Raw genomic sequence first — 27,747 nt, 5'->3', positions numbered from 1 at the left:
TCCCATATGAGCTTGCCCAACATGGAGGGCTCGAGCTCCTGGTGCTGTATGGAGCAGAGAAACGACCAGCATTCATCGAGGGGTGAGACTTTCAATGTTCCTTTGTCTGTTCCACACTCACATTTAAAAGACATCATAAAGAAAAGTGTTAGCTGAAACTTTAAGAGAAGCTATTCCCCCCCCCTTGCTGTCACATCAGCTGTCACATCAGCTGTACACAGTGCTGCAATTTCTGACATTTCATCAGCTAACACCGCCCCTGTTAACTCTTTTAAAGAAGCTCTGACATGCGAACTGTCTCCCTTAGGATTCCATTTAAGCCCTTCTGCTAAAGAGCTTATTTGGAATAATCATTTAGTCGATATTTTTTCTTTACTGCCTAGAAAGGACCAGCTTTCAAAATCCGAAAAGAATGATGAGAAAGCTGATTCAGATGAATTTAAACGCACCAACTTTAAATCTTTCAACAACTGGGTGCAAGCTTTTTCTATTTTTGCTGCAGTTTTGGGTGAAAAATCTCCCCATCTCTGCAACAAGTTATTTCAGCCCCCTTCTAGTTCAAGTAAACGCGGTGTTTGTTTCGCTTTCAACGATTCCTTTTGTAAGTGGAACAACAACTGTAGATTCCGCCATGAATGCTCGTTCTGTGGTAACTCACACCCTATGTCTAAATGTTTTAAGTAACAAGCAGGTGACAGTCCTCAGGTAAGGAGCCTAATTCAAAAAAGCACAGACGCCAGTGATTCTGGCAAACATGTCAGTATGCCTAAGCAAATATCCCGACCAGGGGACCAGTGAGCTGCTTTTTAATGGTTTTTCAGAATGATTTTTTATCCCACAATTTAAAGGGGCGGGCTGTTCTGTTGTTCCTAATTTACCCTCTTTAAAGGCTCACCCTGAGGCAGCTAGGGATAAAATTATTAATGAAATTTAGCTAGGCAGAGTTTCAGGCCCTTTTTTTAACCCCGCAGTTTGTTAATTTCCATATATCACCATTGGGTATTGTACCAAAAAAAAAAAAAAAAAAAAAAAAAAAGATGAGGGCTCTTTCCGGCTAATTCACCACTTATCATATCCGCTGGGTTCATCCATGAACGATGAAGTGGACAAGGCTTTATGCTCCGTGTCCTATTCATCTTTTGATTCTGCATTAGAAATCCTCAAGAAATTTGGTTTTAATGCTTTAATGTCCAAGTCAGATATTAAGTCTGCTTTTAGACTCCTTCCTGTTCACCCGTGCGGTTTTAATTCTTAAGTTTTTATTTTGATGACTGTTTTTTTTTATCCAAATGTGTGAGCACTTCGGTGTTCCTATTGCTCACAGAAAAACAGTTGGTCCATCTAGAACTATCGAATTTCTGGGAATCACTCTTGATTATCAAAAAATGGAATCTGACTTCCTGATGAGAAAATTTTTAAACTGCGCATTGCGTTATCAAATTTTTTAGCCAAGAACAAGGTCACTCTTAAGGAAATTCATTCATTGTTAGGTCTATTGCATTTTGTGGTTTGCGTCATTCCTATAGGTCGGGCTTTTTGCAGAAGTTTATAGGATGCCACTTAAGGTGTATCTTCACCTCATTACCTCATTCGCATGTTAGTATCCGTTCTGACCTAAAGGAAGACGCTAGAATTTGGCTCTCCTTTTTGCCAGAGCATAACGGCAGATCTTTGTGGCAGTCATTTTTTGTCTCTGGCGATTCTTTTCCCTTTCTTTTCACAGCGGATAGCCAGCGTGGCTTCAGTATTTTATTTGACTCCCATTGGATGTCCATCCTGTGGCCAATAAGTTGGGTGTCTAAGAAAGTAACTTCAAACGTAATGGTGTTGGAACTTTTTTCTATTTTTGCAGGAATATTAATTTGGAGATCACTAATGCAGAATTCCAGGATTTTACTCCTTTCCACTAACCAGGCAGTAGTTGTTTTTATTTACCGTATTTTCTGGTGTATAAGACGACTGGGCGTATAAGACGACCCCCAACTTTTCCATATAAAATATGGAATTTGGGATATGCCCGCTGTATAAGACTGGGGTCATCTTATATGCCCAGTCATCTTATACAGCGTGTGGTTCCCAGGGTCTGAAGGAGAGGAGACTCTCCTTCAGGCCCTGGGATCCATATTCATGTTAAAAATAAAGAATAAAAATAAAAAATATGTATATACTCACCCTTCCGAGAAGCCTGGCTCTTACCGGTGTAAGCATCTGCCTCCGTTCCTAAGAAATGCAGCATGAAGGACCCTCGATGATGTCATGGTCAGGTGACTGGCCTGTGATTGGTCCGTGACCGCTCATGTGACCAGTCACCTGACCGTGACGTCATCGAAGGTCCTCCACGCTGCAATTCTTAGGAACGGAGGCAGACGCTTACACCGGTGAGAGCCAGGCTTCTCGGAAGGGTGAGTATGTACATATTTTTTATTTTTATTCTTTATTTTTAACATGAATATGGATCCCAGGGCCTGAAGGAGAGTCTCCTCTCCTTCAGACCCTGGGAACATCCAGGATCGCTCCCTGCACATGCCGTACCTGGCGTATAAGACGACCCCCGACTTTTGGGACAATTTTTAGGGGTTAAAAAGTCGTCTTATACGCCGGAAAATACGGTATTTATTTTTATTTTTTATTTTTTTTTCTATCAACACATTATCTTCTAAAAATACTTTTGCTGCCAGAATTTTGAGACAATTGGTTTTACAATGCCTGAAAGCAAAGTTGGGAAAGAGCAAATTTCTTTTCATAACTGACTCTTTACAAAATCGTCAGTGGTCGAATTTTTTCCTGCAGGTTCCCAACGTGGATTCGGAAGGACCCTCTTTCCCCTTTCAATTTGGGACATGATTGCACTCTGATACAGTATTTTATAAAAAAATAAAAAAAAAATCGTTATCTAACAGATCATGGGCTGACTATTCGGCTGCATGGCTGAATTGGAACAATTTTTGCAACCTACATTATTTTGACCCAACAGTTTCTAATCCGGTAGCAGCACTAAAGTTTGCTGAATCTATAGTACAAAACGGTTTGTCTTACTATGCAATAGCGAAATGCCTAGCAGGAGTTTCATTTTTCCTTAAACTTTCTGGCAGTATTGCTTTAACTAATCTTTTTCCAGTAAAGCAGTTTTTAAAAGGCTTTAGGAAAACCAATTTTATACCTGACTCGAGACGACCTATTTCCCTGTCTTTATTGAAAGAATTGTGCTCCTGTCTCATCCACGTTTGTGTAAATTTTAAGGAAGCCTTATTATTTAGCTCTATTTTTTTCTCTGTCCTTTTTTGGAGCACTTCGCGTTGGTGAGGTGGTTTCTGTTAAGTAATAGGAGCCTTCGGGACTCATGATTTCGGATGTCCAGATTCTTTTTTTTTTTTTTTTTTTAATTTTATTTATAAGAAAATTAAAGACAGATTAATTAGGCAGGGGATCTAGGTTGAAAATTAACGCGATCCATGTCTCTATCATTTGCCCTGTTGATAACACGGCAAATTGGATTAAGGTCAGACCTATGGGACAGGGCCCATTATTCATTCATAGAGATTTTTCTCCTGTTACTGTCTTTCAATTTAATTTTGTCCTAAAGAAATGTTTACGCTTTTTGGGTAAAAAACACCTTAAAATCACATCTCAATCGTTTAGAATCGGAGCAGCTACAGAGGCCTCTAGGGCCGGGCTTTCCGATTCAGGGATAAAGGAATTGGGAAGATGGAACTCCAAAAGGTTCAAATTATATGTACGACATGATCTGTATGACTATTAATTATTGGTTTTCTTTCAGGTCCGCTAGTCATTTGGATAGTCGGACATTCTTTTATCTTCTGGGCCAGGAAGAGGACCAGCCAACGATCTTATGCTGAAAATTTATCCTTTAATCCTTCTGATATTCAGGTTTGGTGGCATGGAGTTCGCGGCTTGAAATGGCATTGCCTGGTTGCTGAAGGGAAGAAATGGCTAATTAAATTTCCTTCCCCTGATTTAATTATATTTCATGTAGCTGGGAATGATCTCGGAAAAATCAGGACTCTTGACTTATTATCGGCCATTCGATCCGATATTATTTATCTTAAGCAAATTCTGCATGATTCAAACTTCGTTTTTTCAAGATTATTCCCAGACTTTTGTGGCACGACAATCAATTTTCTTTTTTAGATAAAATCCGGAGAAGGGTCAATAAATCCATGGAAAAAATTTTTCTTTTAATTTCAGGGTTTTCATTCCGGCATTTGGATTTGGAGGGTTTTTTACCGGGCCTTTATAGGCCTGATTTGGTTCATTTATCTGATATTGGCCTTGATATTTTTAATTTGGACCTACAAACTATCATTGAAAAATGGCTGTGTGGTTTGGGGGGGCCATGTCTCGCTGAGTCATGGCCTTGTGGGAAAATCACCCATGTCTGGGTGGATTGGTTTATTGGAAAAGTTTGGTACTTTGGTTTTATAATTTATGGAGTTTATTTATTGGTGATTAATTAATTTATGTAACCCTAAATAAACTACACGGCCATTTTTATCCACAATTAAAGCGTTTTGTGTTTTTATTGTATGAATGGGTTCTATGAGGCCATGTTAGCCCCCCCGCATAAACCTGAAAGAAATATAGCGGGGGTCTCATGGCCTCATGGACCCTGTCATTTAATATGACTTTCTGTCAGAAGAAAGGTCAAATAAAGGTCAGGTCAGTCATCTCTGAAAGTGTGACACTGGTTTTATCCAGTTTTTTCTGGTATGTTTGGCAGCTATTGTAACGGTTTTCTATTGGCTGTTAGCAGCTTTGCCGCTCTTTTTTTTAATATATAAACACCTGTTTTGTGGTATCTGGTCATTCTGTCAGCGGAAGAAGATAAAGAAGACCCCACCCTCCCTCCCCTGAATTCTTGTAATTTTACTGTCGTGTAGTTTAATTGTGGGAAAATCACCCATGTCTGGGTGGATTGGTTTATTGGAAAAGTTTGGTACTTTGGTTTTATAATTTATGGAGTTTATTTATTGGTGATTAATTAATTTATGTAACCCTAAATAAACTACACGGCCATTTTTATCCACAATTAAAGCGTTTTGTGTTTTTATTGTATGAATGGGTTCTATGAGGCCATGTAAACCGCTGCGTTTCCGCGCGTTTTTTTCTGCAGCATGTGCATTGTACAGTACATTGTACTGTAAACGCATGGAAAACCGCTGCAGACCCACTGCGGATCCGCAGCGTGTGAACATAGCCTAAGGGTCTCTAGGCCCAGACACACCACAATGAGAGTAGAATTATTGTTAGCACAGTGGAATGACAACTCCTAAGAGCAGAATCCGTACTCTGGGACTAGGGGGAGTGAACAGAACCTGGAGAAGTAAACTGGGCCCAGAGACCTTTGTTGAAATCCATTCTGCATTTTCTTTGCTGCCTGTGTTGTGCTGTATTGTATTTCAATGGAGCCCATGGAAGTCAAGGACAATCACCCGGCAGCTAATTATTTGCAGGTGTACAATGATTGTTTAATAAACTTAAGTTATTGTTGTTTGCCTTAATAAACTGTTCTTAATACACTTGTTGGTAGTTTTTTATGTGGGCAATTTTTGCTGACATTCTTCTGTGCTGCAGAGCCTCTCACCTATAATTCTATACTATTCTCACATATACCTGCATACTATCCCCCTATCCTGCAGAGCATTTAACCTATGATCTTTGCTATTCTCTATCCTGCAGAGCATCTCACCTATAATTCTTTATTATTCTTCTGCTCTGCAGAGCATCTCACTTATACCTGCATAATATCCCCCTGACCTGCAGAGCATTTAACCTATATCTCTTTGCTATTCTGTCTTGCAGAGCATCTCACCTATAATTCTATATTATTATCCTGCCCTGCAGAGCATCTCACCTATAATTCTATATTATTCTCCTGCTCTGCAGAGCATCTCACGTATACCTGCATAATATCCCCCTGACCTGCCAAGCATTTAACCTATATATCTTTGCTATTCTCTGTCCTGCAGAGCATCTCACCTACAATTCTATATTATTCTTCTGCCCTGCAGAGCATCTCATGTATACCTGCATAATATCCCCGTCCTGCAGAGCATTTAACCTATATCTCTTTGCTATTGTCTGTCCTGCAGAGCATCTCACCTATAATTCTATATTATTCTCCTGCCCTGCAGAGCATCTCACCTATAATTCTATATTATTCTTCTGCTCTGCAGAGCATCTCACTTATACCTGCATAGTATTCCCCTGTCCTGCAGAGCATTTAACCTATATCTCTTTACCATTCTCTGTCCTGCAGAGCATCTCACCTATAATTATATATTATTCTTCTGCCCTGCAGAGCATCTCATGTATACATGCATAATATCCCCCTGTCCTGCAGAGCACTTAACCTATATATTTTTGCTATTCTCTGTGCGGCAGAGCATTTCACCTACAATTCTATATTACGGTATTCTTCTGCCCTGCAGAACATCTCACGTATACCTGCATACTATCCCCTGTCCTGCAGATCATTTAACCTATATCTCTTTGTTATTCTCTGTCCTGCAGAGCATCTCACCTATAATTCTATATTATTCATCTGTTCTGCAAAGCATCTCACGTATACCTGCATACTATTCCCCTGTCCTGCAGAGCATTTAACCTATAGGTCTTTGCTATTCTCTGTCCTGCAGAGCATCTCACCTATAATTATATATTATTCTTCTGCCCTGCAGAGCATCTCATGTATACATGCATATACTATCCCCCTGTCCTACAGAGCATTTAACCTATAATTCAGCCTGTGGGCAATTTTCTGTGGACATTCTTCTCCTTGCAACTCAAATATTATGGATCTGAAACTTTGTGATGCTGCAATTGGCAATTTTCCGTGTGGGCAATTATCCATGTGGGCAATTATCCATGTGGGCAATTTTCCGTGTGGGCAAATTTCCGTGTGGGCAATTTTCCATGTGGGCAATTTTCCGTGCGGGCAATTTTCCTGTGGGCATTTGTCCTGTGGGCAATTTTCCTGTGGGCATTTTTCCTGTGGGCATTTTTCTGGTCACCGTACCTATACGTCCAGTGTCGTAAAGGGGTTAAAACTGTGGTTATTGGTAATGGAATTGACTGGGTTAGTGCATTCCAAAGAATTGGTGCAGCATGCAAGAAGTCTTGGAGACATGAGTGGGAGGTTTGAATTATTGGGGATTTTAGTCTTAGGTCATTAGCAGAATAGAGGGCATGCATAGGGTGGTAGACAGAGTGGAGGGAGGAGATTAGGGTGGTGCTGAACAAGGAGCGCTTTGTGGGTGAGAGTGATAAGTTTATATTGCACTCTGTATTGGAGGGGTAACCAGTGCAATGACTGACACAAGGTAGAGGCATCAGTGTAGTGGTTGGAAAGGAATATGATCCTGGCTGCTGCTGCAGAGATGGCTAGGAGACTAATATCTGCGTGTGAGGGATTATCATATGTGACTCATGTAACTGTGAAGGGTAAGCCACTAATTTGTGCAAAGTGACTAGAACTGCCACTGCAGCACATTACTGCCATCGAGAAGACACCGAGAGGGGTTGTAAGCTGCACAATGAGGGTGAGAAGAGCTGCTAACAGTGACAAGGGGACTGTGGCAGTGTGACTGAAGTGCTGCAAAGGAAAGTGCTAGAAGAGGTGTCACAAGAGTAAGTGCCAATTGTTTGTCGCTATGGAGGTCAGACTGTTGTAACCACCAAGTTTGTTGCCTCCTTGTGAGTAAAGTTCTCCAATGGCCATCAGAGAATATCTTCATCCTTCCTCCATCCCTGAGAGGATAACCATTATATCATGTAGAATCACTATATACTCATCATAGTAAAATGGGAATACTAACGTGAATACCCATAATAAAGCAGAGTTCTCAGTTGTGTAATGGCGTCTTGTACTTTAGCAAAGGGGCGCCTGCTGCCACCTACTTGGATAAAGTATCAGCTTCAAATAGGGAGAGAGTTTCATTCTTCTCATTCTCATTTTTCTTAATTGATACATATAAGAAATCTAACATGATGGACAACCACAGGTGAATATTTTCACTTCCTAATCATGTACTTGACAGGTTTTTGCCTCTTGCTCGGTCGATGCTTCAGTTCGTATTTGGGACATCAGAGCCACTCCTAACAAGGCGTGCATGCTGACGGCCAGCGCGGCCCACGATAACGACGTCAACGTGATCAGCTGGAACCAACATGAGGCTTTTATCGTCAGCGGAGGAAATGATGGTGTCCTCAAGATTTGGGATTTGCGCCAGTTTCAGGTCAGTGTCTGGCAGTAGATATTTGGCTTATTACATCGTGCATACTTGTATAATAAGTGAATGCTGTGTTCTCATTGCTGACATTCAGTAAGCGTGTGTTCACACACATTATAGGAGAATCTCCTATAGGTGCCTCTGATGGTTCCCACATTATAGGCCTAGAGTGAAACGCATCAGCCATAGACTCCATGTTAAAAAAATGAAATGTATATCATATTCTACTATTTTTATTTTTTTCTGAATGATTCTGCATAGAAGAGTAATTGGCTACACTATTCTATACAGCAAGAAATAACATCCTCTGAAATATATGGTCTTGGCCGGACAGTCTTGGCATCCCTTGGGGAAATGTTTGTGTTTGGGACGTGTACACCGCGAGCTTTCCTGGCGCAAATGCAATGTGAATTCTCCCTAATCCCAACCTTTTCTAAGGGCCAATTTCCTCCATTCCTTCGCCCCTGCTCCTCTACAGTTCCTGTGCATGTGTTGGCATGGGAGCATAATACAGATAGTAACGAGACAAATCTCCATAGAACAATGGATTTCTATGGAGCTTTAATCACTACTTCTTTTGGTTGCATTATAAATGACTAAGGATGAATGGATGCTGTGTTTGCACTCAGGATCGCACATACATGATCTTGAGAGAAATTTTCAACAGTTGCCACAGTCTGGATGGCTGCTTTGGCATCTGTTCATACCTGCCATACACATTATTTTGAATTTGGTATGGTCAGTAGGAGCCTCTAAAGTATGTTAAAAGGGTTTTTCTACTCTTAGCAAAGCGGACCCAAAATGCTTGCAGGCATGTACAATAACAAAGGCAGAGGTTACTTGCCCTTCCCTGTTCCAGCCCAGAGCATCCGCACCCATCCTGGTCCCTGACTTTCTGCTGCAGCCGTGTCGTCACGTAGACTTCATGTTGTAGCCAGTCGCTTGCGCTCAGTGGCGCGTGCCATCTACATCGGCAGAGCGAGAGCGGTGACGCATGATGTTGATGTGATATTGCCACTGCAGCCAAAACAGAGACCGGGACAGTGGTGGAGAGGGATGTACCATCCTCCTTTATTTTACATGCTTGCAAGTGTATTGTGACCCTCTTGTCTTTATGTGATGGGCGAGGCATTTGAATATACTGTAATTCTTTCCGATCGCTTGGCATGACTGATTAGAGGAGCAATGGCTTCCCCTCAGCAGCTTTTTTGTAGCCGGAGTTGGTGCTCTTGTGAAGATTTGAAAGTTTGGACTAGCTGTTTGGTATCACTGCTGCTCCAGACTGTGCTCTGAGGCTGCTTGCAGAGGTAACGTTACCTCTGCAGCATGGGGAAAGCGCAGAGGAACTGAAAGTGGCCCGATCTAGATAGCTTCGGAGCAGTGCTAGTGGCTTATGCATGTTACCCAAGTAACCGGCCTCTCTGAGACTGCAGGGTATCTGGTAACTTTAGAAACGAGCTGTACACTATAAGATTAAAAATCTCTCCTTTCTTAAGAAAAGATGATTTTTAATAAGGGTTCATTGCAAATGTGCTTGTCTTTACAGTTGATACAACCGTTTTTAATCTGTGTGGCTCAATTTATGAAACAAAAATATTACAATGTTTTTATAACATGACTTTTTTGGGATCAAGCTGCTGTTTTTCTCTTTTCCCCACAGAAAGGAGTCAGTGTTGCCCAGTTTAAGCAGCACACGGCCCCGATCACCTCTGTTGAGTGGCATCCTACAGACAGCGGGGTGTTTGCCGCTGCTGGTGCTGACGATCAGATAACTCAGTGGGATCTTGCAGTGGAGAGAGATCAGGATCAGGAGGGTGACACAGAAGACCCTACTCTACAAGCCATCCCACCACAGCTGCTGTTTGTTCACCAAGGCGAAAAGGACATTAAGGCGTTACACTGGCATCCATAGTGCCCGGAGGTCATCATCAGCACAGCTTTGTCTGGTTTCAATGTGTTTCGTACCATCAGCATGCGAAGCCGTTCACCACCCATCACCATGGACAACTTGGCAACTTGTGAAGCAATCAGTGGTGTAAATGACACGACGGCTGGGTACAACTGATCTCTCATCTGTGGGTTTACTGAAAATTCACCAATAAGTGTGGTCTTTATATAAGTCTTAGGCCATGTTCACACAGTGCGTTTTTTACCGCGGAACCGCAGCGGTTTTACCGCTGCGGTTCCGCAGCTTTTTTCCATGCAGGGTACAGTACAATGTACCCTATGGAAAACGGGAACCACTGTGCACACGATCCTGAATTTCCAAAAAAAAGCCGCGCTGAATAGCTGCGGGAAAAAAGAAGGAGCATGTCACTTCTTTGTGCAGAACTGCAGCGGTTCTGCACCCATAGACCTCCATTGTGAGGTCAAACCCGCAGTAAAACCCGCAGATCAAAAATATATCTGCGGGTTTTATTGCGGTTTGTGGTGCAGAACCGCTGCAGCAGGAAGTGCGGGGAAGCGGCCGGAAGTGCGGGGCCGGAAGTGCTTGGGCGGAGAGACATGGAGGCGTACCGTCGCATGGGGATCGTGTCGGCCGTTTGATTGATTTGGTATGTGTGTGTGTATGTCCCCATGCGACGCTAGTGCCACCATTGTGCTAAGTCGCCGTATGGGACTACTATTCCCATCCGGTATTAGGATGGGAGAGTTGTCCCTGTGTCCGGCGACTTAGCACAATTGTAAAGTTACACAAAACACCTACACACAATACACATACATGACACACAGTACATACAACATATAACATAGAGTATATACTCACCAACAGCACACTTGTAGGCGAAGCCCTCGATCCCCTAGATAAAATCCCAAAATAAAAAATCAAATTCATACTCTCTGTCCGCAGAATCCATAAAACGAGTGTCCCACGCCGATCGGCTGCTCTCCGGCAATACACTGCCAGGAGCGAAGCTCCTAGCAGTGTATCGCGTACTGTTCCGGAGTTCAATGGCTCCGGCGTCTCGGTTAACAGCAGTACAGCTGCGTTGAACTTTCCCACGCAGCACTGCCGTTAAGCGAGAGTGCCGGGGTCAATGACCGCCGGTAAACTCGCTCGCGCATGCGCAGTGACACACCGACAGGAACTATGGCTCCTGTCAGTGTGTTATACGTTATATATATGTGTGATACGTGGCACGTGATACGTGGCACGTGATACGTGGCACGTGATACGTGGCACGTGATACGTGGCACTTAAATACGTGGTACGTGGTACGTGATACGTGGCACTGAAATATGTGGCACTGAAATACGTGGCACTGAAATGCGTGATATGTGTCACTTAAATACGTGATACGTGGCACTGAAATACGTGGCACTGAAATACGTGATACGTGGCACTTAAATACGTGGCACTTAAATACGTGATACGTGGCACTGAAATACGTGGCACTGAAATATGTGGCACTGAAATACGTGGCACTGAAATACGTGATACGTGGCACTGAAATACGTGGCACTGAAATACGTGATACGTGGCACTGAAATACGTGGCACTTAAATACGTGATACGTGGCACTGAAATACGTGGCACTGAAATACGTGGCACTGAAATACGTGGCACTTAAATAAGTGATACGTGGCACTGAAATACGTGGCACTTAAATACGTGGCACTTAAATACGTGGCACTTAAATACATGGCACCTAAATACGTGGCACTTAAATACGTGGCACTTAAATACGTGGCACTTAGGCTATGTTCACATTTGCGTTGTGCGCCGCAACACAACGCAAACAAAAACGCAGCAAAACGCATGCACAACGCTGCGTTTTGCGCCGCATGCGTCCTTTTTTTGATTGATTTTGGACGCAGCAAAAATGCAACTTGCTGCGTCCTCTGCGCCCGGATGCGTGCGCTGCAGTGACGCATGCGGCGCAAAACACAAGTGCGACGCATGTCCATGCGCCCCCATGTTAAATATAGGGGCGCATGACGCATGCGGCGACGCTGCGGCGCCCGACGCTGCGGCGCAGACCGCAAATGTGAACGTAGACTTAAATAGCTGGATAGAGCTGGATCCGCGGGCTGTGATCTGGCCTACGCTCAGCACTCTGCGGAGCACTGTCATTCAAAACACGTCCAACTCATTTTGGTGTTTAGTCCCAAAATGGAGGATGGAAGAAGAAAAGGGTTGGACAAGGAAATGACATCATTTCTTTTTTTTTTCCCCCCCCCCACTGCAGTTAAAGCTTTATTTGTGTCAAACACAGTCAATCTGCAGAGAAAACTGCATAAAAATCCGCATCAAAAACGCATCAAAAACGCACCAAAAACGCACCTGCGTTTTCTGCCAAGAGCTGCGGTTTTAGTCCTCAAAAAAAATGATTGAAATCAGGAACGTGTGAACATACCCTTATAACTAGTTGGGGATTTGGCCAGGTGCCCAACATTTACCTATAAAGAAGGCGTCTGCCTTCGGTCTTCTGCCTTGCATTGATGGATGCTTACAAACACTGTGTGTTTTCATAAAGTCTTTTGGATCAGATATGACCTTAAAATATATTGCTTTGTCTCTTTTCTATGAACTTGCATTCTTGATCAGTCTGACACCCTTGATTGCAGATTTCTTTGTGAACATGAACATGATACTATTTAGAAGAAGTGGGGTCTAAGGGGTAACGTTTCTCCTTATGGAGAGTGACATACCAGCTGGCTTGTCAAGGTAAGGAGGCTTATTCGCCGTGCAATGCTCCTCTGGGAATTTAAATATGCAAATTGCCTCTGCTGAAAAAAAGAGGACTTAACTCTATAGCGCCACCTATTGGAAGTAGCGATCCTACAAGCCTCTCACCTAGCCAAATCAGTTCTCATGCTTCGCACTGACGAGGGCCAACAGCCCGAAACACCGTGTCTGCGAATTGAGATACTGATTTGGCTTTTATCCTAAGTCATATTGCACGACTCGTTAAAGGGTTGATTGTGACTTGTAGGATCGCTACTTCCAATAGGTGGCGCCATAGAGTTAAGTCCTCTTTTTTTCAGCAGAGGCAATTTGCATATTTAAATTCCCAGAGGAGCATTGCACGGCGAATAAGCCTCCTTACCTTGACAAGCCAGCTGGTATGTCACTCTCCATAAGGAGAAACGTTACCCCTTAGACCCCACTCCAGAGCCTCTCACCTAGCCAAATCAGTTCTCATGCTTCGCACTGACGAGGGCCAACAGCCCGAAACACCGTGTCTGCGAATTGAGATACTGATTTGGCTTTTATCCTAAGTCATATTGCACGACTCGTTAAAGGGTTGATTGTGACTTGTAGGATCGCTACTTCCAATAGGTGGCGCCATAGAGTTAAGTCCTCTTTTTTTCAGCAGAGGCAATTTGCATATTTAAATTCCCAGAGGAGCATTGCACGGAGAATAAGCCTCCTTACCTTGACAAGCCAGCTGGTATGTCACTCTCCATAAGGAGAAACGTTACCCCTTAGACCCCACTCCAGAGCCTCTCACCTAGCCAAATCAGTTCTCATGCTTTGCACTGACGAGGGCCAACAGCCCGAAACACCGTGTCTGCGAATTGAGATACTGATTTGGCTTTTACCCTAAGTCATATTGCACGACTCGTTAAAGGGTTGATTGTGACTTGTAGGATCGCTACTTCCAATAGGTGGCGCCATAGAGTTAAGTCCTCTTTTTTTCAGCAGAGGCAATTTGCTTATTTAAATTCCCAGAGGAGCATTGCACAGCGAATAACCCTCCTTACCTTGACAAGCCAGCTGGTATGTCACTCTCCATAAGGAGAAACGTTACCCCTTATGTTGTGAATTCCGTTCTCGGGCTCCCTCCTGTGCTCGTGAATGGTACTTTGGTGAGTTCTGTCCTTGGACACCCTCTGGTGGCTTTGAGTGGAACTGCTGATCTTTGAGGTTGGCTTTCTCAGCTGCCCTCGCTTATTGCTTCTGCTGGCTTCCCTATTTAACTCTGTTCAGGTCGTTAGTTCATGCCAGCTGTCAATGTCTCAGTACTGGTTCAGATCTCTCTTGGATTTCTCAGATGACCTGTCTACTCCAGCAGAAGCTAAGTCCCTGCTAGTTCATTTGTTGTTCATTGGTTTTTGAATATATTTCTCAGTACATGCTATGTTTCTAGTCCAGCTTGCTATTATGATATTTACTTGCTAGCTGGAAGCTCTGGGGGTGCAGAGCTGCACCTCCACACCGTGAGTCGGTGTGGAGGTCTTTTTGCACACTCTGCGTGGTTTTTGTAGTTTTTAATACTGACCGCACAGTTCCCTTTCCTATCCTCTGTCTATCTAGAGAAGATTCGGCCTCCTTTGCTAAAATCTGTTTCATTCCTGTGTTTGTCACTTCCCTCTTAACTCACAGTTAATATTTGTGGGGGCTGCCTTTCCTTTGGGGAATTTATCTGAGGCAAGGTAGGCTTCTATTTCTATCTTTAGGGGTAGTTAGCTCTTAGGCTGTGAAGAGGCGTCTAGGGAGAGTTAGGCATGCTCCACGGCTATTTCTAGTGTGTGTGATAGGACTAGGGATTGCGGTCAGTAGAGTTACCACCTCCTCAGAGCTTGTCCCAGGTTTTCCGTTTTAACCATCAGGTCATTCCGGGTGCTCCTAACCACCAGGTCCATAACAGTACAGCTGGCCTACAAAGTGTTAATGCATATCAAAAGAGGGATAAGAGAAGTTCTGAGTCAAATTTTTTTTCTTTGCAGCTTGTTTTGTCTTTCTTTTCCCCTTAACCTCTGGGTGGTTCAGGACTCAGGTGTAGATATGGATATTCAAGGTTTGTCCTCTTGTGTGGATCAACTCACTGCAAGGGTACAGAGTATTCAGGATTATGTGGTTCAGAATCTGATGTTAGAGCCTAGAATTCCAATTCCTGATTTGTTTTCTGGGGATAGATCAAAATTTTTGAATTTTAAAAATAATTGCAGACTGTTTCTTTCTCTGAAACCCCGCTCCTCTGGTGACCCCATTCAGCAAGTAAAGATTATTATTTCTTTGTTGCGTGGCGACCCGCAAGACTGGGCATTCTCCCTTGAGCCAGGAAATCCTGCATTGCTTAATGTAGATGCATTTTTTCTAGCGCTCGGATTGCTTTATGATGAACCAAATTCTGTGGATCAGGCAGAAAAGATCTTGCTGGCTCTATGTCAGGGTCAGGATGAAGCAGAAGTATATTGCCAGAAGTTTAGAAAGTGGTCTGTGCTTACACAATGGAATGAGTATGCCCTGGCAGCAATTTTCAGAAAGGGTCTTTCTGAAGCCCTTAAAGATGTTATGGTGGGGTTCCCCACGCCTGCTGGTCTGAATGAATCAATGTCTTTGGCCATTCAGATTGATCGGCGTTTGCGTGAGCGCAAAGTTGTGCACCATTTGGCGGTGTCCTCTGAGCGGAGGCCTGAGCCTATGCAATGTGATAGGACTTTGACCAGAGCTGAACGGCAAGAACACAGACGTCAGAATGGGCTGTGTTTTTACTGTGGTGACTCCACTCATGCTATTTCTGATTGTCCTAAGCGCACTAGGAGGTTCGCTGGGTTTGTCACCGTTAGTGCTGTACAGCCTAAATTTCTCTTGTCTGTTACTCTGATTTGCTCATTGTCATCCTACTCTGTTATGGCATTTGTGGATTCAGGCGCTGCCCTGAACTTGATGGACTTGGAGTTTGCCAGGCGCTGTGGTTTTTCCTTAGAGCCTTTGCAGAGTCCTATTCCCTTAAGGGGGATTGATGCTACGCCATTGGCCAAGAATAAACCTCAGTACTGGACTCAGCTGACCATGTGCATGGCTCCCGCACATCAGGAAAATATTCGTTTTTTGGTGTTGCATAATTTGCATGATGTTGTCGTGTTGGGTTTGCCATGGTTACAGGTTCATAATCCAGTACTGGATTGGAAATCAATGTCTGTGTCTAGTTGGGGTTGTCAAGGGATACATAGTGATGTTCCTTTGATGACAATTTCTTCTTCCATTCCTTCTGAAGTCCCTGAGTTTTTGTCGGATTACCAGGATGTATTTGATGAGCCCAAGTCCAGTGCCCTACCTCCTCATAGGGACTGTGATTGCGCTATTAATTTGATTCCTGGTAGTAAGTTCCCTAAGGGATGACTTTTCAATTTATCTGTGCCAGAACATGCCGCTATGCGGAATTATGTAAAGGAGTCCTTGGAGAAAGGGCATATTCGCCCGTCTTCGTCACCGTTGGGAGCAGGGTTCTTTTTTGTGGCCAAGAAGGATGGCTCTCTGAGACCCTGTATAGATTACCGCCTTCTCAATAAAATCACGGTCAAATTTCAGTACCCTTTGCCTCTGCTGTCTGATTTGTTTGCTCGGATTAAGGGGGCTAGTTGGTTTACCAAGATTGACCTTCGAGGGGCGTATAATCTTGTGCGTATTAAACAGGGCGATGAATGGAAAACAGCATTTAATACGCCCGAGGGCCATTTTGAGTACCTGGTGATGCCATTCGGGCTTTCTAATGCTCCATCTGTGTTTCAGTCCTTTAAGCACGACATCTTCCGGAAGTATCTGGATAGGTTCATGATTGTATATTTGGATGATATTTTGGTCTTTTCGGATGATTGGGAGTCTCATGTGAGGCAGGTCAGGATGGTATTCCAGGTCCTTCGTGCTAATGCGTTGTTTGTGAAGGGGTCTAAATGCCTCTTTGGAGTTCAGAAGGTTTCCTTTTTGGGCTTCATTTTTTCCCCTTCTACTATCGAGATGGACCCTGTTAAAGTTCAGGCCATTTATGATTGGACTCAACCTACATCTGTGAAGAGTCTTCAGAAGTTTCTGGGCTTTGCTAATTTTTACCGTCGCTTCATCGCTAATTTTTCTAGTGTGGTTAAGCCTTTGACTGATCTGACGAAGAAAGGCGCTGATGTGGTGAATTGGTCCCCTGCGGCCGTTGAGGCTTTTCAGGAGCTTAAACGTCATTTTACTTCGGCCCCTGTGTTGCGTCAGCCAGATGTTTCGTTCCCTTTTCAGGTCGAGGTTGATGCTTCTGAGATTGGGGCAGGGGCTGTTTTGTCTCAGAGAAGTTCTGATGGCTCTTTGATGAAGCCATGTGCTTTCTTTTCTAGAAAGTTTTCGCCTGCTGAGCGTAATTATGTCGGCAATCGGGAGTTGTTGGCTATGAAGTGGGCATTTGAGGAGTGGCGACATTGGCTAGAGGGAGCCAAACATCGCGTGGTGGTCTTGACTGATCACAAGAATCTGACTTACCTCGAGTCTGCCAAGCGGTTGAATCCTAGACAGGCTCGATGGTCGCTGTTTTTCTCCCGTTTCGATTTTGTGGTCTCTTACCTTCCGGGATCTAAGAATGTGAAGGCTGATGCCCTTTCTAGGAGTTTTTTGCCTGATTCTCCGGGAGTCCCTGAGCCGGCTGGTATTCTCAAAGAGGGGGTGATTCTGTTCCGGGTCCGGTCACCGCTGGTCTGAGGGCGCGCGTGCTGCAGCGGCCGGCTTAATATCTCTGGCCGCCGCATGGTGAGAGAGAGTAGCGCGTCTAACCCGGAAGTCGCCGGAGCACTTCCGGGTTAGGTTCGGGGAGGCAGGAGATTCGGCGCCAGATTCAAAAGCGGCGCTGACGTCAGACCAGTGTGTGTGAGTATGGCTTCACCGGCCGACGAAGCGCACCTGCCTGCAGCAGAGCAGCGTTCTCCCAGTAAAGAGAGAAGTGCTAGGAGCAGCACTAAGAGTGGTGGTCGGCCCCCAGAGAAGCGTTCTACCACCAAACAGAAGGATCACCTGCCAAAAAATCTGCCTCCAGAACCGGTACCTGTCAGCTTCACTGGGTGAGTTTTAAAAAGAGCCTCTTCCTATATGCTGATATATGTTCCTCCTGTATCCCCTTCCTCTAGACTAAGAAAAGGACACACAAGTCCAAGCACAAGGAATGTGCCTTATGTACGCAGCCCCTTCCGGATTCTTATAGTAAAAGGTTGTCCTCAGAATGTATTATGCTAACCTTACGGCAAGAGAATATAATGACTCCATCTGATGTTAGAGCCATAATCCGGGAAGAAATGCAGGGTTTGGCGCATACAAGTAGCACCAGTACCCGCCAGCCAAGCAGGTCCCGATCTCCAGCAAGCTCAGAATCAGAGGATGTACATAGATCCTCGGACGAATCTAGATCCCAGCCGAGTTCATCCGAGAATGAAGGGGGGCTTTGTCTACCTAACAGCAGTATAGACAACTTAGTGAAATCTGTCAGAAGCACAATGGGGTGCCCAGAAGAAAAAGGGAAAAAATCGGCTCAAGACATCATGTTTGCGGGATTAGGACAGAAAAAACGTAGATCCTTCCCCGTCATACCCACTATTAAAGACCTAATTAAAAAAGAATGGGATAAGCAGAATACAAGGGGTTTCCTACCATCATCCTCTAAGAGATGCTATCCCTTCAGCGATGAGGAACTTAATTCCTGGTCAAAGGTTGATGCCGCAGTTGCTTCCACTTCTAAACAATCGGTCTTACCAGTTGAAGATTCGGGGGTCCTAACAGACCCGTTAGACCGTAAAGCAGAAGCCTTACTAAAAAGATCGTGGGAAGCTAACACAGGGGCATTCAGGCCTGCTATATCTAGTACCTGCACCGCAAGGTCACATCTAGTGTGGATGGAACAGCTGGAGGAACAAATTAGAGGTAGAACTTCAAGAGAATTAATCTTGCCAAAAATCCCTCTAATCAAAGAAGCGATAGCATTCCTGGCAGATGCCTCTGTGGATTCGCTACGCCTAGCAGCCAGATCAGCCGGCCTAGTGAACACAGCCCGGCGAGCACTCTGGTTAAAAAACTGGAAAGGGGACGCACAAGCAAAAGCAAAACTTTGTGCGATCCCTTGCCAGGGTGAGTTCCATTTTGGGAAACACTGGATGATCTCCTAAATAAAGCGGGAGAGAGAAAGAAAGGCTTCCCTAATCAATCTCTTCCATCTTACAGGAGAGCCTTCAGAAGATGCCCCTTTACCAGAAACAAGCCGTTTGAGACTCCAAGGGAGTGCTGGGATACAAAGGATCCAAAACAAAAAGGTGCTCTGTTTAGCGGATCCTATAAAATGAAGCGTAACAAGTACCGTTGACCATGAAGTGGGCGGCAGATTAAAATTTTTCTTTACTGAATGGAAACAAATAACATCTAGCCAATGGATTCTGGACATTATACAATACGGTTTAAGATTGGAGTTTGATCGAGTCCCTTGGGATTCTTTTGTAGTAACATCACCAAAGGGATGAGAACAACAAAGGGCTCTGGAATCAGAGATCCTATCTCTTCTATCTAAAAGAGTCTTGATAGAGGTTCCCCAGGATCAAGAAGGGAAGGGGTTCTATTCCCCTTTATTTTTGATCAATAAACCAGATGGTTCTTTCAGAACCATCATAAATCTCAAACAAATTAAACTCTTTTTTGCGTAATCATAGTTTTAAAATGGAATCCATTAGTTCTACCATCAAGCTTTTGTTCCCTAGATGTGTCATGGCGGGGATAGACCTAAAAGATGCCTACTATCATCTTCCCATGCCGATCACCAGTGGTACCTAGCAATACCCTTTGGGCTTTCGATGGCTCCCCGCATCTTCACAAAAGTGATATTAGAAGTGATGGCTCATCTACGCCAACGGGACACTTTAATAATACCCTACCTAGATGATTTTCTAGTAGTAGGAAATTCTATACCTCAATGTAAGATTCGATTATCTAATACGATCTCGTCCATACAGGAGTTAGGTTGGATCATCAACTTCGAAAAGTCCAGGCTGAATCCAGAAACCGTTCAAATAGTTCTAGGAATCCAGCTAGACTCCGTAAGTCAGAAATGCTTCCTTCCACAGTCAAAAAGATTGACTATACAATCAAAAGTGTCAGAGGCAATGGAAAACCCACACATGACACTAAGGAAAGCTATGTCCTTACTGGGATCATTTTTCTCATGTATTCCAGCTGTGCCGTGGGCTCAATTTCATACCCGTCCATTACAGTATGAAGTATTGTCAGTCCAGGGGGAAGTAGGACATCTGGAAAGGAAACTAACTCTTTCCAGGGAGGTCATAGAATCCCTATCCTGGTGGCTAGATATGGAGCACCTTTCAAAGGGTGTACCATGGATAATAGACCCTTCTAAGATAATTACCACCGACGCCAGCCCTATGGGGTGGGGTGCCCATATGGAGGATAGTCTGGCCCAAGATATCTGGGATCAGACAGAGTTAACATGTTCTTCCAATTGGAAAGAATTAAGAGCGGTAGAATATGCCTTAAATCATTTTCTTCCACAGATTTGAGGAGCACATGTAAGGGTTTTCTCGGACAATTCCACCACAGTGGCATATGTGAACTGTCAAGGTGGTACACGGTCAGGGAGTCTGATGACCATAGCAGCAGACATCTTCCAGCTAGCAGAGACATCAAAGCAGACTACCTCAGCCAAAACATGTTACTCCAAGGGGAATGGACCTTAAACAGAACCATATTCAGAATGATAACAAGAACATGGGGTATACCACAAATAGATCTGTTTGCCACAAGAGACAACAGACAAGTAAAAAGGTTCGCTTCCCTGAACTTCATGGATCATCCAGACATGTTGGACTCTTTTCATCACCCTTGGAAGTTCAAACTGGCATATGCCTTTCCTCCGATGTCTCTGATTCCACTAGTGATCAGAAAAATCAGGAGGGAACAAGCAAGAGTAATCCTCATTGCACCCTTTGGCCAAGGAGACCATGGTTTTCTTGTCTCCAGACCATGTGTCTATGCGACCCATGGATTCTTCCATCAAACAAGGAACTGCTGTTCCAGGGCCCCTTTTTCCACCTGCAAGTGAAAGGTCTTCACTTGACGGCGTGGAATTTGAGAGGCAACTATTAAGTTCAAGGGGGTTTTCAGTGGAACTAGTAAACACCCTTTTACTGAGTAGAAAAAGATCTACCACCCTAATATATAGTAGGGTATGGAATAAATTCTTAAACTTTTATACAGTACCGTTCACTAGGCAAGTTCCAGTGACACCTATTCTAGAGTTCTTACAAAAGGGCTGAGAATTAGGGTTATCGGTAAACACCTTAAGAGTTCAGGTCTCAGCATTGGGAGCCCTATATGGATGTAATATAGCAGCTAATAGGTGGATCTCCAGATTTATAAAGTCTTGTGAACGTAGTAACACGGTCCATATTTCCCGTCTACCTCCGTGGGATTTAAATCTAATACTGGAGGCCTTAACCAGCTCCCCATTTGAGCCACTAGATTCCATACCTCTAAGGGTCCTAACTTATAAAGTAGCCCTATTGGTAGCTCTAACCTCAGCCAGAAGGGTTAGCGACATCCAGGCCCTATCAGTAGACCCACCTTTCTTACTAATATTTCAAGATCGGGTAGTCCTAAAACCAGACCCCTCATACCTTCCTAAGGTGGCATCCACCTACCACAGATCACAGGAAATTTTTCTCCCTTCCTTTTTTGATTCCCCTGTAACTCCAGAACAACATAAGTTCCACACCTTAGATGTCAGAAGAGCTATCCTGACCTATATAAAAAGGTCTCAGACATGGAGGCAGAGTAGGGCTCTGTTTGTCTCCTTTCAGGGCCACAAGAAAGGACATGGGGTCACAAAAGCTACCATATCTCGGTGGATCAGAGAAGCTATCTGCTTGGCCTATACATCAAAGGCCAGATTCCTCCAGTGGGTATAAAAGCACATTCAACATGAGCCATGGCTTCCTCCTGGGTGGAACAAGCAGATGTACCAATATATTTAATATGTAAGGCCGCAACCTGGTCAACACCTTCTACTTTTTACAACCATTATAGACTTGATCTATCTACATCTTCTGACCTGACCTTTGGTAGAGCTGTCCTTAGTACAGTAATCCGACCCAGACAATGGCTCTCTGAAAATCTCTCATGTGGGGTGCTGTCGTGGCGAAGGGTAAAAAGCCGGATTACTTACCGGTAATGCTCTTTTAATGAGTCCACGACAGCACCCATTTACTACCCTCCCTAATTATGCACAAGTTCCTTCTTTTAAACTCACAAATAATGGTTGTATAGAGTTTAAGACATTTGTAATTGTTGATTATGAATTAATACTAAAACTTTCCGGTTCCCTTGACTTTGCGGTTCCCTTGATACTCTGAAAACTAAACTGAGGAGAGGGGACCGCCTCCTTTTATTCTGTAGGTTTCCTGTTCCTATGGGCAGATCCCTCTCTCTCATGTGGGGTGCTGTCGTGGACTCATTAAAAGAGCATTGCCGGTAAGTAATCCGGCTTTTTGTATCCTTACAAATAGTATCCTGAAATAGAGCTTGGGCAGCCTTTTCAGGATAAGTAACCTTTATTGCTGTACGTTGCCCTGTTGTGTTTCTGTAAGCCCCAGAAAATGTATTGTGCACCATCTCACCAAGCATGTTTAAATGTCAAATGAATATTCAACCCTTCCCTCGCCCATAATCCCACCCACCCCTCTGCACCAGTGTCAGTGAATCAGTCAGACTGCCGTATTACTCACCCGAGGATCGAAACTATACATTTTCCAGGGCTTACATCAATAAGTTACATATCCTGAAAGGGCTGCCCAAGCCCTATTTCAGGATACTATTAGTATGGATGTAAAAACGACATGACAGATTCCCTTTTAATTTACAAGTGCTTGTCTTTAGAAGCATGAGCTGGGCTTAATATACTGGTCACTACAACGTACAGGTCAGTACAACATCTCAGTTCAGGTGCCCCCTGAGGAAGGAGTGTTTACACTCCGAAACGCGCGTCGGGGATAGGACTCGTGGCCTCCCGCTCCTGTATCACGTATGTAGGTTATATGTGGCTAAGTGCAGCGAATGTTATTAATGCCTACCTGTATTGTTATTATGATTCAGTAATTACACCAGTATTTGTATTAGTGGTGATGCGGGGGTGCGTGGCTATTTGAGTTCTTATCAGTGTGTCCATGCTTTGCAATGGGCACTTTTCATTTCCCATTTTGTGACATTTACCTGATGTTTGTACTGTTTTTAACGGTTATTTAATAAACTTTTACATTTTATGGGTCCTTGTTGACTGCATTTTTTGTGGTTTTTTGTAGGAACTACAGAATGCAGAGGACACCATGTGTGGACACAATGGATATGAGTCATTTCTCCTCAATTGTGTGTGGAGTTTATTAGCAAGTAAGACCTGGAAGATGCTCTCAGGAAACTGGATGATACAAAGTTTTGTTGTAATGAAGGTGACACCTCTTATATTCGTGACATTGCTTAAATACATGCTGTGGACTGTCCTCGATAAGTGGAGACAGGTGATAGGATTCTTATCACGTCTGGCTAATTAAGATGGAGCAATGTGAAGACACAGCATTGTATCTTCATTAACCAGACATCTATTTTCAGCAAGCCAGAAAGAAAAGACTGTTATCTATATGTTGACTTAAATTTGTGTTTTTTCTTCAGTTCAGTGACACTCTATGTAAGAGCGGTAATGGCGGCCATATTGGTTGTCATCCTGCATTCCCAGATATAGATCACTAGGAAATGATACAATAACTGCTCCTATCACATTTATTGTTGTTGATGCCGCTCTACAGGGGATTCTCCTTCTTCATGAATGATCTCTGGAAGATCTGATCACGGAACATCCATGTTATGGGGGGTCCTGACTGCATGGGGCAGTGCTGTAGCAGATCCTCCATCCCCCACTGTATCCAGTGTATCCATTCCAAGCAATGGTCTGTGAGCTGAATAGTTCCCAGCTGCACTGACACACTGTAACAAACCCTCTCCTCCATTATATGACAATTATCTGGTTTAGGAAACCCATTCTTCTCTGTCTTGTTAGGAGATTCTGAGGACGGACTCAGTGTTCTCATTTATTAGCCGAAATGGAGGAAGGCCCCAGCGTCTCCTGCTCTGGACCCGACTCTCCCAGGAATCAGAGCAATTAGCTGATTTATCCCCATAGGATATAACGATATCAGGGCTCATCCAGCTTTATCTCATGTGTGACAGTGATCCCCAAACTCCAGTCCTCACGGCCCCAACACATCATGGTGTCAGGATTTCCTTCGTTCTGCACTGAGGATGGAATTATCATCGAGGCCTCAGAAGCTGCTGCAGGTTCTCTCCCCCGAGAAATACGAAGGAAATCCTGACACCATGATGTGTTGGGGCCGTGAGGCCTGGAGTGTGAGGGACACTGCTGTATGCTCCTGAAGTGGGCGAGGGTAAGGTCGCCCATGTATATCCATGATCTGGCCCAGCAAAACTTCCACACTCAGATTCCATCTTAACAAACGTATCTTTACTGTTAAACATTTTCTTAACACAGCGGAACACAATTGTAGACAATACAAAAAATGCCTATTCACAGAATTAACGTGTAATAACAAACTATCCCTCACTGTCCCTATCCACACGTTACCAGTTCCTTTACTCCAGGAGGTAATCTTCCCACGTCGCAGGCCTGTCTGTCACTGCAGGGAGACGCTCCAGCCGAGGAGAAAACAACAGGGAGTGAACAAAACTCTGTCTCTCAGGTCCAGACTGTAATCCTTGGGGGTTCAGCAGGTAAAGGTGGGGTGTTCGGCCTCTCAACAGAGGACCCGCTTACAGTTCGTGGGTTCAGGATCTGTGGAGATGTCACCGCTGAGTGCTCTGCAGTGTGGGAGCTGGAAACAATCTGGAAGTCAGCTTTCAAGAGAGGGGAATCGTCCAGGCAATCTCCTATGTCACATCTACAGGAACACGCCAGAATACAAAGACTTCTCTCTGCACAGACTGATTTCCCCGGCTCTCCTTCTTCTCTCTCTCCTTCCTGGTCACATGACATAACAGGGGGGAGCTTAGCCAATACAGTTTGTTTCTCTGTAATCACATTCGGCATAGGTATAACTTCTGGCCACACGGGGGCAGTGTCTGTTACAGATTCCATGTCAATGATCACAGAACAGTCAGAGCCGGCCAGCTCATTACACGCCCCCCCCACTTGAAGGTTGGCAGTCCCTGTCAACGACTGACTCCAGGGCGGCGATGGCTGTGGAGGTTGTAGGACCCGGCTGTGAAGAGGGCCACACATGTTGGTCTCTGTAGGACTGTCCCGGGGGCACTCCAGCGTTGGTCCTAGCTGTCCGCCTAACGGGTGCTAATCTCTCTCCCCGATCAGTCACTCCACTCTCCGCCCCAGTCGGTAAGTCAGTCGGGGAGGTAAGGGGTTCAGACGCGTCATTCAGGCGAGCAGGGGTAGAGATGTCTTCCACCTCTACATCCCCGGTATCGGTGTCTCCCACAGTATTAGTGATATCCATCTCTCTAGGTATCACAGGAGGGGAGTCAGTCTGAGAACGGCAGGGGCGCAACATGTTACGGTGCAGGGTGCGGAGGCTGCCGCTGTCTTCGCCTTGTACTTGATAGACGGGGCCATCAGGGTACGGGTGTCCAATTATTCGATAGACTTCGGTCTCCCACTTGGGCCGGAGTTTTCCTTGCGGTTTCTTTATACGAACTAGGACTAGTTGACCCACACTCAGTAGGTCTTCTTGTACTGGAAGTGGATCAGTGTGGACCTGGTCCTGGATCTGCTGTTCCACCAGCCGGTATACAGTTTCCATCCTTTGACGGTGTGCTTGTAGCCAGGAAGGATAGGTACCACAGGTGTCTTCATCAGAGTTAGACAGGTGTAGCTCATGGATGCCTTTGCCTGGGCGGCCAAAAAGGAGGGTGTAAGGCGTGTATCCGGTGACAGAATGGACTTGATTGTTATAGGCCCACAGCAGTTCTGGGAGGAATCGAGGCCAGTCGGGCTTTTTGTCTTCTGCTAAGGTTCGGATCAGTTGTAAGAGAGTCCGGTTGAAACGTTCACATGCGCCATTTCCCTGTGGATGATACGGGGTGGTCCTGGACTTCTTGATTCCATACATCTGCTGAAGTTCTTCAATGACTCGCCCTTCGAAACACGCCCCCTGATCCGAGTGCAGCCGCTCCGGACACCCGTAGACCCGAATGAAGTGTTGACAGATGGCCTGTGCAGCTGATTCGGCAGTCTGATCTTTGGTAGCAACAGCGACGGCGAATTTCGTGAAGTGGTCCACCATCACCAGACAGTACTGGTAGCCACTATTCGCCGTTCCGATCAACAGATAGTCCACTGTCATGATTCTCAATGGCGAGAGAACATAGCCCAGCATATATGAGAACTAGCTCTTGGAAGATGGAAACTATACTGACCATGAACTAAACCTGCCGCACAACTAGAAGTGGCCGGGTAGCATGCCTATGTTTTTTTATCCCTAGATGCCCAGCGCCAGCCGGAGAACTACCTAATCCTAGCAGAGGAAAAGACAGTCCTGGCTCACCTCTAGAGAAATTTTCCCAAAAGGCAGACAGAGGCCCCCACATATATTGGCGGTGATTTAAGATGAAATGACAAACGTAGTATGAAAATAGGTTTAGCAAAATCGAGGTCCGCTTACTAGATAGCATGAAGACAGAAAGGGCACTTTCATGGTCAGCAGAAAACCCTATCAAAACACCATCCAGAAATTACTTTAAGACTCTAGCATTAACTCATAACACCAGAGTGGCAATTTCCGCTCACAAGAGCTTTCCAGACACAGCAACGAAACAGCAGCTGTGAACAGGAACAAAATGCAAAAACACACAAGGACAAAAGTCCAACTTAGCTGGGAGTTGTCTAGTAGCAGGAACATGCACAGAAAGGCTACTGATTACATTGTTGACCGGCATGAAACTGACAGAGGAGCAAGGTTATATAGCGACTCCCACATCCTGATAGGAGCAGGTGAACAGAGGGGATGATGCACACAAGTTAAATTCCACAAGTGGCCACCGGGGGAGCCCAGAATCCAATTTCACAACAGTACCCCCCCCTCAAGGAGGGGGCACCGAACCCTCACCAGAACCACCAGGGCGATCAGGATGAGCCCTATGAAAGGCACGGACAAGATCGGAGGCATGAACATCAGAGGCAGTGACCCAAGAATTATCCTCCTGACCGTATCCCTTCCATTTGACCAGATACTGGAGTTTCCGTCTGGAAACACGAGAGTCCAAGATCTTTTCCACAACGTACTCCAACTCACCCTCAACCAACACCGGAGCAGGAGGCTCAATGGAAGGCACAGCTGGTACCTCATACCTGCGCAACAATGACCGATGAAAAACATTATGAATCGAAAAGGATGCAGGGAGGTCCAAACGGAAGGACACAGGGTTAAGAATCTCCAATATCTTGTACGGGCCGATGAACCGAGGCTTAAACTTAGGAGAAGAAACCCTCATAGGGACAAAACGAGAAGACAACCACACCAAGTCCCCAACACAAAGCCGAGGACCAACACGACGACGGCGGTTGGCAAAAAGCTGAGTCTTCTCCTGGGACAACTTCAAATTGTCCACCACCTGCCCCCAAATCTGATGCAACCTCTCCACCACAGCATCCACTCCAGGACAATCCGAAGATTCCACTTGACCGGAGGAAAATCGAGGATGAAACCCCGAATTACAGAAAAACGGGGACAC

The 27,747-nt window shown here is 44.7% G+C and overlaps 1 protein-coding gene across 1 annotated transcript; it reads left to right on the top strand.

The window, feature by feature from the left end:
- Positions 1-8,110: 8,110 nt before the first annotated feature.
- LOC143769100 (glutamate-rich WD repeat-containing protein 1-like) lies at positions 8,111-10,321 on the top strand. Its single transcript, XM_077257679.1, has 2 exons — positions 8,111-8,255; positions 9,910-10,321. Exons 1-2 carry the CDS (start codon positions 8,130-8,132, stop codon positions 10,159-10,161), a joined length of 378 nt encoding a protein of 125 aa, XP_077113794.1. The 5' UTR covers positions 8,111-8,129; the 3' UTR covers positions 10,162-10,321.
- The last annotated feature ends 17,426 nt before the right edge of the window (positions 10,322-27,747 follow it).

This window comes from Ranitomeya variabilis, chromosome 4 (assembly GCF_051348905.1).
Source record: "Ranitomeya variabilis isolate aRanVar5 chromosome 4, aRanVar5.hap1, whole genome shotgun sequence".
Lineage (NCBI taxonomy): Eukaryota > Metazoa > Chordata > Amphibia > Anura > Dendrobatidae > Ranitomeya > Ranitomeya variabilis.
The sequence above is the reverse complement of the archived record's forward strand: the minus strand, read 5'-3'. Positions and strand labels throughout refer to the sequence as shown.